The 15,875-nt window shown below is 25.8% G+C and overlaps 1 protein-coding gene across 2 annotated transcripts in view; it reads left to right on the top strand.

Moving 5' to 3' along the window:
• The window catches only part of LOC111630637 (putative protein tag-278), a 29,001-nt gene that overhangs the window by 1,934 nt on the left and 11,192 nt on the right, over window positions 1–15,875 (top strand). The window contains exons 3-6 of one of the 2 annotated variants that reach the window (XM_023374776.1): window positions 765–820; window positions 2,766–2,871; window positions 7,539–7,711; window positions 14,296–14,415. In XM_023374776.1, the coding sequence (XP_023230544.1) occupies window positions 765–820; window positions 2,766–2,871; window positions 7,539–7,711; window positions 14,296–14,415 (455 nt within the window). Of the gene's footprint in view, window positions 1–764; window positions 821–2,765; window positions 2,872–7,538; window positions 7,712–9,455; window positions 9,691–14,295; window positions 14,416–15,875 lie in introns of those variants that run through there. The other variant, XM_023374777.1, reaches the window with a different exon arrangement.

Genomic DNA, 15,875 nt, shown 5'->3' with positions numbered 1-15,875 from the left:
TACTCATATTTTTCAATGCTGTCAGATTTATGAAAAATTGTTTAATTATTTGATTATTTTCTGAATAAGCAGGTGATTTTTTTTTGTAATTTGGGTGATTTTCAAGTTTCTGGACTTTGTAGTTCAGAAACTTGAAAATTATCTAAATTATAAAGATTTGACTTAAAAATTCTGTTGTCAAGCATTAATGTGAATATTGTAGATATGATGACAAAACTAAGCTAAATTAGTAAAAATAAAATACAACTAGCAAATTATTCTTACTAATTATGTTTAGTTTTCTTATATCTTACTAATAATCTTGGATGATCAATGATTTCTATTTAAAGCTGTTAAAATATATAAACTTTGAACTTAGACTCATCAAGTTGTAGACAGAGTATTGAGTCTGAGTAAAAGTGAAAAGACTTGGCAAGTTCAAATACTCAGAACCAAAAATCCATAATAGAAACTATATTATCATATAGCTATTGTGTTAATGTTTGTGCAATTTTATCATGTTTATTCTTAAAGATATCATTAATTTTAATTGGATTATTAATTAGCAACAGTTTAATATTTCAACACTAACCAATTCTAAGGAGATTGCAATTTCCTTAATCTATTAGAGATGGTTAATACAATAAAGCAATTGGTTATGATGGATATTGTATATATAATCAAATAATAACTGAAAGTTTTAATAAAGCAATTGGATTTTCATTATATAGTATATTTAATGCAATTTAATTATTAAAGTATTTAAAAATATTATTTCATTTCAGTAAAAATGAAACATAATTGTGAATTAGAAGAAGCAAAATGTCATCATGAAAAGAAGGTAATACTTTTAATTATTAAGGCATACATAATTTTTGTAAAGCATTTGCTGGCATAATCAATCCAGCTGAAAACTTTAGCATAAAATGTGTATACGTCAAGTGATTTAAATTAAGTAATGAAAGTTTTTAAGACTTTGGAATCTTCCTTTTAAGTTCTATATACTTCTATTGAAGTTCTTATCACATCCTTCCTCAGGATGTCAGAAGGTAAAAAATGTCATTCATAAACCATGCTATGATCAGTTGGAGTCCATTTATCCCCTGAAGTATTTCATATCCAACATTGACATAATATGGGATCTTTAAGAAATTTAAAAGCATTTAAATAACCAGTTGATATAGATTCATGATTTCCTTTGCATTTAGTTATGCAACACTTTTTAGTCATTTTAAATTAAATGAAACACCATTAGGACTAAATGCATGTAGTTAGGCTTTTAATGTATAAATTCAAAACATATTAAGTTCAATAAATAAAATTGATATTTAAAAAAGTAAAGCTTGGAATAGCAACAATGATCAAAAAACAGATAAACTTATATTTACATAAAATATTAACAAAATAATTCTAAAATTAACTATGTGATCAAAAATGAAGGCACAAACAAACTATTGTGTAATAGACAGATATTCTGAAAACTGTCAGGTGAAGGCATTTCAGCTAAACCAGCCCTAAGTGAATTCATTAAAATTCCATTGGTGGGCATGCTTGAAACAAACTGAAGCAAATCCCACTCAGCTTTCTGTGTGGGATTTGCTTCAGCTTGATTTTCAAATCAGTTGTTAAGTTTACTGCTATACCTTAGTATACAGTTTACAGTGGAGGGTAATAGGCAATGAACACCAACCAATTTAAGGACTTTACACTTATTATTTAATGTTCTTATTAAAATATATAATTCAAAACTTCGGGAGTCTTACATGCATATTGATACACCGACAATATATATTCAGTACTGTTACCACACGTCTATATCGGCTCCCGAATCTACTACCTAATTTTTTTAGGGATTGTACAAAAACAGAGAAAAAAAACACAAACAAAATTTCTTACATGAGTTCTTCTGTAAAATTTTGGTCAATGTATATGTGGTTCACTTCGAAGTCCTTATTCTAGGTCCGGATGGAATTGGATTACTGTTCTCTCTCCACACTGTCCATTCTCCTTTCTCTTTCACCACGTGCTTATCCACTCGCGCACTTCACTAATACCACATGTCCAACACAGTCCGAAGAGCAAGACAAAGAGTGAAACACCTCCCTTTATACTTCTTCGTTTTTGACGTCACGAGTCACAAACCAATCAGAGTCCCGCTTTTTACAAAAGTGGTGCCCAGGCACAAACGGAGCATGCGAAACACATACAAAAAAAAAAATTAATCTGAGTGACAGATCACTACACAGTCAATGCATTTAGATAGCATCTTTAATTTTTTTGATAAGTTACTATTGTTGACAATACATGATTTCATATTCTTCATAATCGACAGTTTTATTCTCTTCTAGAAAGTCATTAATTAATTAATCATTATTAAGAAGCTCATATGCACTGTTGTATTGATCAGTTTCCAGCCAGTTCTTTATCACATTTACTTTGGCATTTTCATAATCAGAAATTTGCATAATTACATTTTGTATTAAAGGTAGAATCTCTTGTACCTCATTTTCTATAGAAATTTTATTAGGTCATAAATTATTCCAACACTTCTGTAGAATTGTAGAAAGTATATTATACCAACATTTAACAGTTCAGAAAATAACATCTTTAATACTGAATTTTCTCCAAAATTATCTAAAATCTATAATGCTTTTAAAATCACTTTTCTATGTATTAAATTTTTTTTATCAACTATGCTTTCTGTAGCAGTATATATGTTAAGCTTATATTAACATACTTTTTTCATATTTATTTGTTATAATAAATTATTTTTAATAAAAATATAGGTACTTGAAATGAAAGAACTCTATGAGAAAACAATCTACAAAAATGAAGAACAATATCTTAAAATAATGGAAGAGTTGAAAGATGAATATGTTAAACAAAAACAAGGTAGTATATTATTTTAAATATAGTATGGAATTTAAAATCATGCCTACACAAAATATACAAACAATATTGATCATATATTTATAGAAATTTAACCTAATTAAATGTTAACAGACTTATACATTGAAAGGTTTATTTTACTGTTGAAAAAATGAAATAAAATTGTATATAAAAATATGTAAATACTTATATTGCTCTTAATAGTAAAATTTGATGATTTTTTTTTAAATTGCTTTTCTTAATTCCTTCTTAATACCTAGAATTTGGATTTCTCCAAGAAGAAAAATTGAGATGCAGACAATATACAAATAACAAAATTTAGATTCTGTGATTATTTCATTTTTTTTTTAATTTTCACTTTAAAAGATTTTTTAACTTACAGTAATTTTTTTGTTTGAATGCTTGCTTATAATTTTTTACAATTAATTATCAAACTGAAATCTTGCATACTATCCTACATAGAAATGGCTATGCATTTACTTGAATACAAATGCAACATACATCTAGGAAATTATTTGATAAAGTTTATATATTTAGTTGTAATCAAAAGTTTTATACTAAAGTAGAATTTGGAGAAATATTAAAATAAATAGACAAAACACATCTTTTTTACTCATGTCTTTTACTATTTTAATTGCCCCAATAAATTTTTTCATTTATGATTTGATTTGTATATTACCACTTTTTAGTGGTTATAACAGTGTTTCAAAGTTACAATCTAAACATAATTTCTATCTTCAATTTTCAAAATAAAAAATAATTCATTAAAGATAAGCTTCTTATAATTAATAATTTATTTAAATTAGTTGTAATTAATTAAATTTTTTAATTATAATGTTTTCATTTTTCTGAATATTGTTCTCTTTCAAATTTTCTATTTTTTCTAATTATTTTATTTTACATATTTCATGAAACATTACTTATCTTCAGGCAAAAAGGATTATATAACTTCAGATAGACAAATGTTTAAATACTACTGTAAGGATTCAAATATTCCAGATCATATGAAATACTAGAAAAAAAAAAAAAACAGATAAAGAAAAATGTTCATGAACCTGTATTAAAATATAAAGTTTGATGTTTTAATTTGAGAATGAAATCCTTTGTTGATTTGTACAAAATGTAACCTAAATTAGAATTGATCTTTCCCTTATGTGGTGATTAATTAATTTTTTAATATTACAAGTTGAGATTTTAAATGCAATAAATTCTTGTTTTATTTATTTTTATTCAGTAATTAACAATTACAATAAATAAAATTAATTTTGTACTAAAATATTCAAATAAATTGCTATTGAATTTAAGAAATCAGAATGATGAGAATAATTATGATTGAGATAGTGATTTAAAGCCACTTTCAGAATATTTAGGTATTATAAAAGAGAAAAATTAACTTAGTGATATTTTAAACATTTGGTTAATTGTAATAATAAAACAATAAATATTATTATAAATAAATATATTTTATCAGTTGCTAAACAGAATTTTTTTAGACAATCGGTTGGCTTAAATGATAGTTATTTGCTAACTATTGACATTTTAGGGATCTAAACTTGAATTTGATGGGATTCCCAAGAAGTGTTTTAGATGGTCTGGCTAGATATATTGAGCCACTTTCTCATTATTTTATCTGCCATTGGGACTTGGATGAATTTGTAATGGTCATTAAATAAAAGTTTTTTGAATGCGTACAACAACAAGCAAATAAAAAATTTAGTGATTTTATCTTTTAACTTTTTCTTTAATAAAAAAACTACTATTGGAAATTTCTCCTTGTTATATGGCAAGGTTAAAAAAAAAGAAAATAAATGTTTTAATTCCTTTTTAAGTTGAAAGTTTTAGTAGTTGCCTTTTAATTATTCAGAAACAATTAAATATATTTATATTTTTTAATTAATAATAATTTGTGACTCACTATAATTTTTGAATTATTTTATTTTATTCATGAAAGTTGATTATCATATAATATTTATGGAATGTATTAATTGCAAATCTACATATATGTACCATATACTTTTTTTATAATGAATATTTTAGTAGCACTTATATTCTAGCAGATAAATTCAGATTGTACATGGGTGATTGAAAAAGTAGCCTTAATATGGTCATAAAAAATTTTAAATATGGGGGTGCATATAATTTTGAGACGTGTCATCAAGCAGACAGATTTAGTGTGCACAAGTATGCTATGCATCACATGGACTGTAATATCAACAGACCTTAACAAAAATGGCAGCACTCTTACAGATATGCTCCAAAGGAACAACATGCAGTTATCTGGTTTTTGAATAGTGGAATTGCTGGTGATGAATTATAGATTTATTACTCTCAGCCAGAGACTAAGCAAGCAAGGAGTGGTAACATTCCATATCATCAAAACCAAAAAAATTACATGAATCCTTTGGCCAGCAAGGTAATGCTCACACTTTTCTAGGACAATAAGGGTTCAATTTTGGAACATTTTATGCCCAGACATTATCAATAAACAGTACAACATATTATGATTTGCTTCAGAATCATTTGAAATCTGCAATAAGGTCCAAATATTGTTGTTTGTGCAGTTTTGGTAAACTGTTATAGCATGAAAATGCATAGCCCCACACATCTTGTATGATAATCCAAAAAAATTTCAGATGGAGTTGTCCTCCATATTCCTCCTATTTGTCTGACTTTGCACTGAATGATTATCATATCTTTGTAACACTCAAAGAGATTCTTGGTGGCAAAAAATTGAGTACAAATGATAATATGAAAACGGTGGATGAATGGCTGTGCAGCCAACCAAAAGATTTTTTTTTCTCATGAAATCCAAGCAGTAGTGATATATAGGTGCACATATACTGAACGAAGTGGTGATTATATTGAAAAGGTACAGTGGGTGATCGGTTAACGAACATAATTCGTTCCAAGACTGTTCGTTAACCGATTATTGATTTACCATAGGTTTCTATGAGAATTTGATTAATTCATTCTGGAGACTCCAAAAAATAAAAAATATATTCTTTCTTACTACGTTTATTTATATGTAATAATAAAAAAAAATATATATTCAGTCTTGCATTTTTATTAGTCATGTTTTTTCTATTCTTGGGGGGTAAAGAATCTGTCTAATGTCAATTGCTTNNNAAAAAAAAAAAAAAAAACATAACTACTAAATATGCAAGACTATGTATGTATGTATGTATATATGCATATATGTATGTATATTTTGCATATATGTATATGTATATATATATAAACAGTCTTGCATATTTATTAGTTATGTTTTTTTTTTTGGTTTGTAGGGGTTAAAGAATTTGTCCAATGTCAATTGCTTTTCTCTCTTCTTCAGGATTTTCAGAAGTAATTAATAGCATTGTAATTGTAGAGATCCCCAAGCCTATTAACCTCAACCTGGTTTGTATGCCATTCTAAGATCGTCGATCTGACATCCCCCACTTCTTCAAAAGATCTTTAATCAATAGCAGATATCGGCATTAATCCTCTTTTTCATAATAAAACATATCTCACCGAGTTTCTAGGTGTTCTTCATTGAAGGTTTCTTGGCGTTCTTCATTCAAGAGTTCTTGGCGTTCTTCTGTCGTCAGGTCCATTTCGGGTTTCATTATGAGCTCTTCAATGTTCTTTATTTTTGTTACTCCTTTAGTTGCTTAAGTCTTTTTGATTATACTGTATCTTTCTTAGATAAGATTGAACTGTGCCCTACAGTAGATTTGTTCAAACCATACTGCCCAGCAACATCAGACATCTTCTGCCCAATCTATAACTTTGCTATTATACTTCACCTTTTGAAAATAAAAACTGACGCAAAACTTAACAAGTGCCGCCTGACAGTCTCACAAATACTATAAAAGAATTTCTGTCAAAAAATAAAAGGCTGGAATTACAAGGGAGTATTTCAAAGTTCGAGGAATACTGTCCAATCAGTATATATTGGGTTGAGTGTCGATGTCGATGTCTCCCTCGCTCCGAAAAGTTTCCAATTGTTACCTGAAGACAAGGGAAAGTAATTGCTATTTCCATCGCTTCTTTTTATGTTTGTTCAGTGAACTGTTCGTTGTCCGATCATAAAAATCTTTCGCGTAAGCATTTGTTATCTGATTTGTTCGTTAACTGATCATCTACTGTAATTAGTTTTTGACTCATCCTGATATTTGGCATCAAATTATTTTTTTGATAATTTTTATATTTTCTGGATTTTAAATATTATATTATATATACTGTATGTTAATTTGTTTAAGAAAATAATTACTGACTGACTCATTACTAATTAATACACCATTCAAAGTAAAGCTGGAATTACTTTTTGTAATTTTAATGTTTATTTGACTATAAAATTTATTAATCAACCAATAATGTTGATATTTTTGTTGAGAATAATTAAGGAGTCAGTATATTAAATTATATTTGCATGGCTTATAGTAATAGCAATAATAATAGAATGTTTGAAGTATAATTTTAATATTTTGCAAATATTCAGTTTTGTCACAGTAATAAATTTCTATATAAATATAATATATATATTATCTGTGTGTATGTGTGTATAAATATATATATTACCACAAATTTTAAAATGATATTTTTACTTTTTACATAATGTTTCTGGAAGTTAATTTTTAAAATAATTTATAAATTCTTAATTAATTAATGAAAATATTTCTTTTCTGTAGAATTAGAACAGATGCATAATAAACAGTTATCAAACTCAATAGCTCAGCATGAAAAAACACAAAGTCAATTGATTAGTCAGTTAAATAATCTCCAGCAGCAGTATGAAGAACTCCAAGAACAAGCTAAAGAAATTGAAGAAACGTTGAAAAAGAGTTCTGATGCAAAGATGCAGGTCAGTTTTTTAACTAAATATTTTCTTAGTTTATTTGAATTTTCATTTAAAGTTTAACAGCTATTAATTTATATTATTCCAAATTTAACATAATTTATATATTATTAAGAATTTTAATACATACAAATTGAGCATTGTATTCTTAAAAGTAAAAAGATCTAAATATTGCATTTTTCTAAGTAATCTAAATAAATTAAATTTTTACTGAAACATGCTATAAACTTCATATTTATGCTACCTTTTACATTTTTATATCTATGAAACAGTGAGTTCCATTGGTGATAAAAAGATATATTTTTCTTTATATACTGACTCAGATTATATTTTCAGGAATTATATAAAATCTTGTTGATATTAGTTTAAAAAAAGCTATAAGTTTTTTCTTTAATGATGTTTTTAATTATTTGTAGAAGTTTAGTATTCATCTTTTTAAAACATTTTTTTTAAAAATCGTAACAGTTCAGAAATTAAATTTGTATATTTATTGATATGTATTGTTTAAAAGATTTTAGATAAATATGTTAATTTACTTAAATAACAAAATACTTTTCAAATAGAAAAAATGAGTTAAGTTAAAAAAGTTATAACAGAAAATAAAATGCCAAATTTATTTATAGGAACAATACCAATTGTACTGAAAACTGGAACTGTACATGTAAATAAGAAATTACACCTCATTGCAAAATTTCCAGCAAAGAAATATTAGAATATTGAATTTCTTTGCTGGAAATTTTGCATTGAGGTATAATTTCTTATTTATTTATAGGAATTTAAATTATGATATTTTATTTAATANTTGATTATACTGTATCTTTCTTAGATAAGATTGAACTGTGCCCTACAGTAGATTTGTTCAAACCATACTGCCCAGCAACATCAGACATCTTCTGCCCAATCTATAACTTTGCTATTATACTTCACCTTTTGAAAATAAAAACTGACGCAAAACTTAACAAGTGCCGCCTGACAGTCTCACAAATACTATAAAAGAATTTCTGTCAAAAAATAAAAGGCTGGAATTACAAGGGAGTATTTCAAAGTTCGAGGAATACTGTCCAATCAGTATATATTGGGTTGAGTGTCGATGTCGATGTCTCCCTCGCTCCGAAAAGTTTCCAATTGTTACCTGAAGACAAGGGAAAGTAATTGCTATTTCCATCGCTTCTTTTTATGTTTGTTCAGTGAACTGTTCGTTGTCCGATCATAAAAATCTTTCGCGTAAGCATTTGTTATCTGATTTGTTCGTTAACTGATCATCTACTGTAATTAGTTTTTGACTCATCCTGATATTTGGCATCAAATTATTTTTTTGATAATTTTTATATTTTCTGGATTTTAAATATTATATTATATATACTGTATGTTAATTTGTTTAAGAAAATAATTACTGACTGACTCATTACTAATTAATACACCATTCAAAGTAAAGCTGGAATTACTTTTTGTAATTTTAATGTTTATTTGACTATAAAATTTATTAATCAACCAATAATGTTGATATTTTTGTTGAGAATAATTAAGGAGTCAGTATATTAAATTATATTTGCATGGCTTATAGTAATAGCAATAATAATAGAATGTTTGAAGTATAATTTTAATATTTTGCAAATATTCAGTTTTGTCACAGTAATAAATTTCTATATAAATATAATATATATATTATCTGTGTGTATGTGTGTATAAATATATATATTACCACAAATTTTAAAATGATATTTTTACTTTTTACATAATGTTTCTGGAAGTTAATTTTTAAAATAATTTATAAATTCTTAATTAATTAATGAAAATATTTCTTTTCTGTAGAATTAGAACAGATGCATAATAAACAGTTATCAAACTCAATAGCTCAGCATGAAAAAACACAAAGTCAATTGATTAGTCAGTTAAATAATCTCCAGCAGCAGTATGAAGAACTCCAAGAACAAGCTAAAGAAATTGAAGAAACGTTGAAAAAGAGTTCTGATGCAAAGATGCAGGTCAGTTTTTTAACTAAATATTTTCTTAGTTTATTTGAATTTTCATTTAAAGTTTAACAGCTATTAATTTATATTATTCCAAATTTAACATAATTTATATATTATTAAGAATTTTAATACATACAAATTGAGCATTGTATTCTTAAAAGTAAAAAGATCTAAATATTGCATTTTTCTAAGTAATCTAAATAAATTAAATTTTTACTGAAACATGCTATAAACTTCATATTTATGCTACCTTTTACATTTTTATATCTATGAAACAGTGAGTTCCATTGGTGATAAAAAGATATATTTTTCTTTATATACTGACTCAGATTATATTTTCAGGAATTATATAAAATCTTGTTGATATTAGTTTAAAAAAAGCTATAAGTTTTTTCTTTAATGATGTTTTTAATTATTTGTAGAAGTTTAGTATTCATCTTTTTAAAACATTTTTTTTAAAAATCGTAACAGTTCAGAAATTAAATTTGTATATTTATTGATATGTATTGTTTAAAAGATTTTAGATAAATATGTTAATTTACTTAAATAACAAAATACTTTTCAAATAGAAAAAATGAGTTAAGTTAAAAAAGTTATAACAGAAAATAAAATGCCAAATTTATTTATAGGAACAATACCAATTGTACTGAAAACTGGAACTGTACATGTAAATAAGAAATTACACCTCATTGCAAAATTTCCAGCAAAGAAATATTAGAATATTGAATTTCTTTGCTGGAAATTTTGCATTGAGGTATAATTTCTTATTTATTTATAGGAATTTAAATTATGATATTTTATTTAATATTATGTGATGTTTCCTTAATTTAAAATTTAAAACATATAACATATTTTTTAATATGTTATTGCATTTAAAAAAATGGAGTTTATGATAATTTTAATATGTATTCTATTATATTTCCATAATTATTTCTTATTCCACTTAATGTAATTAATTGAAGATTAAAATTAATTTTTTTAAAATGATTTACCTTTTTTTGAATTATTTATGAATTTTGAAAATATAATTTAATCTAATAAATTCATCAGTATTGTTTATGTATCTAATCTATTAATCACCAAATTTCAAATATTATTAATATAGAAATGAATTAAAAAGAAAATACTAATAGAAAGGATAGCTCTTCAGGTTTACTGTAGATGATAAGAAGGAATAAAATTAATGTTGTTATTTTTATTGATGTGGCTTGGTTGAGCCTTGTTTCTTTTTTTTTTTTTGTTTCTCTTTCTTCCACCATTTTTCTTTCATAAACTTCACTTCAAGCTTTTGTTCTGTTGACCTCACCGTAATTGGTTGACCCAATTCTTCGATGGGTCACTAGAGAAAAGGGGGTGACACTGGATTGGTCAAAGGGGACTGGCATGAGAGGAAAGGGGGAAAATCGTCATTCTTAGAGAAGAGCTTGGAAGAAGACCTAGATGTCAGTGAGTACAGAAAGAAGACCCCTCTGGAACAATGGACTTGAGGTGCATTTTTTTGCCAGTCACTCCCCTTTTGAGCCTTTTCTTTTTCTATCAAAAATCAATACTTCTAATTCTTATCAACCCCATCTTGATCTAGGGCCCTTTATTTTGTAAATTTAGTTAAGTTATCGTTAAGATAGATGTAAATTAGAATAAATTCTTTCATTGGCAGCATGTGGGAATCAACCAGTTGTATTGTTACGGTTGGTCCCAAGGATCTTTGTAATTTCCTAGTTTATAAGTTTTATAATTGTTTCTTCGGAAATTAGCATTATTAACTGCAAATAATAAACTTTTAATTTTACCAACGCCGAGTGATTCTTCGGATCCTGTCATTTGCTCTCGGCTACATTGTTAAATAAATTATAGTGTATTTTGCAGTTAAAAAAGTAATTACTTAGAAACATATAGATAATTGATCTTTTTGAATTTAAGGATATTTTAAAGAATCCATCCACAACACAATTTTTAAGTAATGCCAAAAGACTAATTTAATAATTAGATACAAAGTAATTTGACTAGAGATAGGTGGTTAGGCCACCATCTCATGATAATTTTAATAATTATAATGAATTTATATAATTAAATATTATCATCATGAAATAGTAGCCTAACCATCTACCTTTAGTCAAATTACTTTATATCTAATTATTAAATTAGTCTTATTATAGCCTGATAATTTGGCAAATTGTTTAGCATTGTTCTAAAGAATGTTTTGCTAAGATTTAATAGTTTTGAAGATGAATAACAGTATTCAAATGCATTACACTTTATAGCATAATTTTGTTTAAAATTAGTTCTTGATTTTATCTTTTTTATAACAGTGATCTGAAGAATGAACTAAAGTTTTGAAAATGATTATCTTTTAATAAATTTTTGACTTTCTTATGTTATTTAAACAGGTTTAATTTTTCAATATTTTTGTCTCAAAAAGTAGCATATTTCATAATTATCCTAATGACTGCAATCATTTTTGGCACTTCCATGTAATGTGGGATTTGTTATCATGCATCCATCATCTTAAAAAAAATATATATTTAAGTTTACATTACTAATCAATTGTTCTGTTTGTCACAACAATCAGTTAAGTAGTGTTGATATGCAATGAACATTATTTTAAGTATATATTTATTCACAGTTGTATATTTAAATCTATGAAAAAAATAAGAGTAAAATAAAAAAAATTAAAATTGAATTTCAAAACAAAAGGAAATAAATTCATTGTCATCTAGCCAAACTTTTTATTACAAATTAACAGAATATCTAGTTTACATTTGTCTCAAGCAATTAGTTTTATGGAATGTTAATTATATATTTATTGAATTCAAAATAAATGCAAATTTCATAATTCAAATCTTTATAAACTATTGCAAGCTATATTTGATAAATTAAGGTTTAAAAATTCATTGAATTAAAAGAGGAAAAAATTTTTTTCCACCATAGTACCTTAAAAAAAAAATCTTTATTGAAGCTATTGATAACTACTTTCCAGTATTAGTCTTTCTATAAATATCAGTTATAGAAATTATAATTACTAAATTTACAAAAATATGAGGCTTAAAAAATTATTTTTAATTAACCTTAATAAAGAGAATTTTTAATTAATGTTCTAACAACCTATAATTCAACTATAGCAAAATCTGTAAACACCTGTAGCTGATCATATCAATTAAAACATATCTTGTTAACTTTATATCTTTTTGTATGTACTCTCATTAGTACAGTACATACAAAATATGTATTAGTGATGGTATGTTAATTTAATATAAAATTTTATAAATTTTGTAAACTTTGCAGTATCACACTGAAATGAGTGAATTCATGAATAGTTTACAAATTAAAACCAGTAATCATAATTTTTATATTTTGTGGAATACTATTTTCATTTATCATTGACTTGATTTATGCAATTTGATGTCTCTCTGGGAAGTCTTGAGATTTAACAGAATTAGTTCTCAAAACTTAAGATAACAGAAATAAAGAAAAATAGCATTAGCAATTAAATATAAGTGAAATTTGTCAGATTAAATTGTACTACTTTATTGCTATTATTAATAATTAAACCCTAAGTAATTTGGTACTAGAGGAAGGTGTTAGGTACCATCTCTTAATAAATTTAATAATTAAATTAAATTCTTTAAATAATTGCTGGATTATATTCTTTTCTTCCAGAATATCCTAGAATAATTTAGAATTTGGAATATTCTGAAAGAAAAGAATTTAATCTGACAATCATTTGGCTTATTATTAAAATATCGGGCTTTGGGATGTTAGCAATAAAATATAATTATTCATAATAATCTAATGATTATTCAACTTCTGAGACAGCAAAACAGAGTTCTCAAATGTTTATTTTTTCTTCTACGTTAACGAAGATTTTTATAAATTGAAAGAAAAATACTATAGAACTTTGAAATATGCCTAAAATACATGAAACTAGTTTTGGCTTTAAAGTACTATGTTCTTGTTTATAAAGTCACTGAAATGGGAAGAATTCATATTTTTGCTATGACGTTTCATATACATTCATAAAGAATGTTTGAAAAATGATTTATTAGTTTCAACATCATAAATATTTTATTCAATAATTTCAGTTATGTTAATTAATGAATTAGTTTTTCTATTATTTAAAGAAAATATGTAGAACACAATTTATCAAAACTTTTTTCCATAATTTCCTTTTCATACATTTGAAAATATTCATGGTAATCAGTTTGTTTTGGGAAATTATTTTATTTGAAGATATAAAGTTCAAGTTTTATCCAATACGAATAGTTGTAATAATCTTTGAAGCAATTTGAGCCATTTATTAGTTTTACAATAAAAAAAAAATATCTTTTTAAAAAAAATTTACTATACTGAAAATTAAATTAAAATGTTACATATTAAAATGATAATAAATTTTAATATACTTAATTGAATGAAAAAATCCAAAATAGTTTCTTTCTAGAAATCAGTTATTTTTGATTGATTGCAAAAATTTTATTTTTGATTAGTTAAATTATTATTTAACTATTAACAAAAATTAGTTAGTATTTAAAAATTTATTTTAAATAACTAATTTTGCATAAAATAGTTAAATTTATAAAATATACAATTAATTTAAAAATAAGTCTTGTTTTCTAATTTCAGTGGTTAGTTTCAAAAAAGAATGATTTAGAAAAAGAAGTTGAGAGTTTAAAAACTGTTATGGAAATGAAACAAACAGAAATACGCAGTTTAAGAAAAGAAAATTTAGAAATGAAAAAAGAAGTAAGTTTAAATTTTATCATAAAATTTATTTTTATAAAACTTTATAAATTTTCTGTAAACATCAGATATTTTGATTTCACACCATTTTCAGATTTAATTTTTTTTAGTATAGTTTCATTTTCATTATTAATTGCTCTTCTGTTTTTGTTTCTCTCTCTCTCTCTCTCTCTCTCCAACAAAAACTAACATTATCTCTGATTTATTAATATAACTAAAAATTTTTTTGGTATAGTAATTTCATACTATTTTCTAAACTGTATTTACTGAAATGTTTTCAAGTTTTGCAAATTAATTTGTCATATACATTAGTAGCCAAAAGTAGAGTTACCCTTGACATATGTTTTAAAAATGCAACCTCTATTTTGTTTACCACCTACTACTACATAATCGATATTGTGACAGTTGAAAAGAGCACAAAAAAGAGTCAAAATACTCAATTGAATCAAACATATTTTATTTTAAATCTGATTTTACAAAAGAAAAAACAAAGTTTTTATATTTTACACTGTGACAAAAGTAGAGCTACCAAAGGAAGTATGCAGATTTGTCCAGTATTTTTAGGACAAAATATTAGTTTTTTGTGACATAACCAGAGCTTCTGATCACTGCATCACATCTATGTTCCATTGAATCAACTAAGTTGTCTGGAGGAATACAATTATCAAATGATATCAAAGAATGGTAGATATGTGTTTGAAGGAAAAATAGACCTTTACTGAAATTGGTAAAATCTTTAATGTGCATAAAACTGTTGTTGCAAAAATGATGAATGTTTTCAAATATATGTGACCATTGTTTCTGCCAAAAAGTCAGGTAGACCATGAAAAACAACATCAGAGTTGGATCGTTTGATCAGGTGTACGAGTGCAGCCAACCCTTGTTTGACTGCTTCATATATTAAATGTGAAGTGGTTAACCCAGATATAAGCTTAAGCACTGTATGAAGATGTTTGACTAGTTTTGGCTTACATGGGAGATGACCAGCAAAGAAACCACTCATCTCTGCAAAAAACATAAAGTTGAGATTAGACTTGTCACGAACATGTCACTTGGACTGAACAAAAATGATACAAGGTGTTATGGAGTGATGAATCTAAATTCACTGTCTTCTCTAGTGATGGTATATGATATTCAGGCGACCACTGAACATGAGTGGACCAGTGGTGTATAATGGTATGGGAATGTTTTTCTGCAAAGGGAAATGGTCCAGTTCATAGAATTAATGGAATAATGGATTAATCCGTTTATCAGGATATGTTGCAGAATTAAATGCTTCCTCATGCACAACATTCAATACCAAGGAAATGGATTTTCCAACAGGACAATGACCCAAAACACAGCAAATTTGGTAAAACAATGGTTTTAACAGAAAAGGGTGAATCTTATGACATGGCCAGACCAATCGCCAGACCTAAACCCAATAGAGAATCTTTGGGATGAAATTGAGAGCCGTATATGCC

This window comes from Centruroides sculpturatus, unplaced genomic scaffold (genome assembly GCF_000671375.1).
Source record: "Centruroides sculpturatus isolate CEXI.00-Female unplaced genomic scaffold, Cexi_2.0 scaffold348, whole genome shotgun sequence".
NCBI lineage: Eukaryota > Metazoa > Arthropoda > Arachnida > Scorpiones > Buthidae > Centruroides > Centruroides sculpturatus.
Note: the sequence above shows the minus strand (reverse complement) of the source record. Positions and strands in the feature narration are given on the sequence as shown.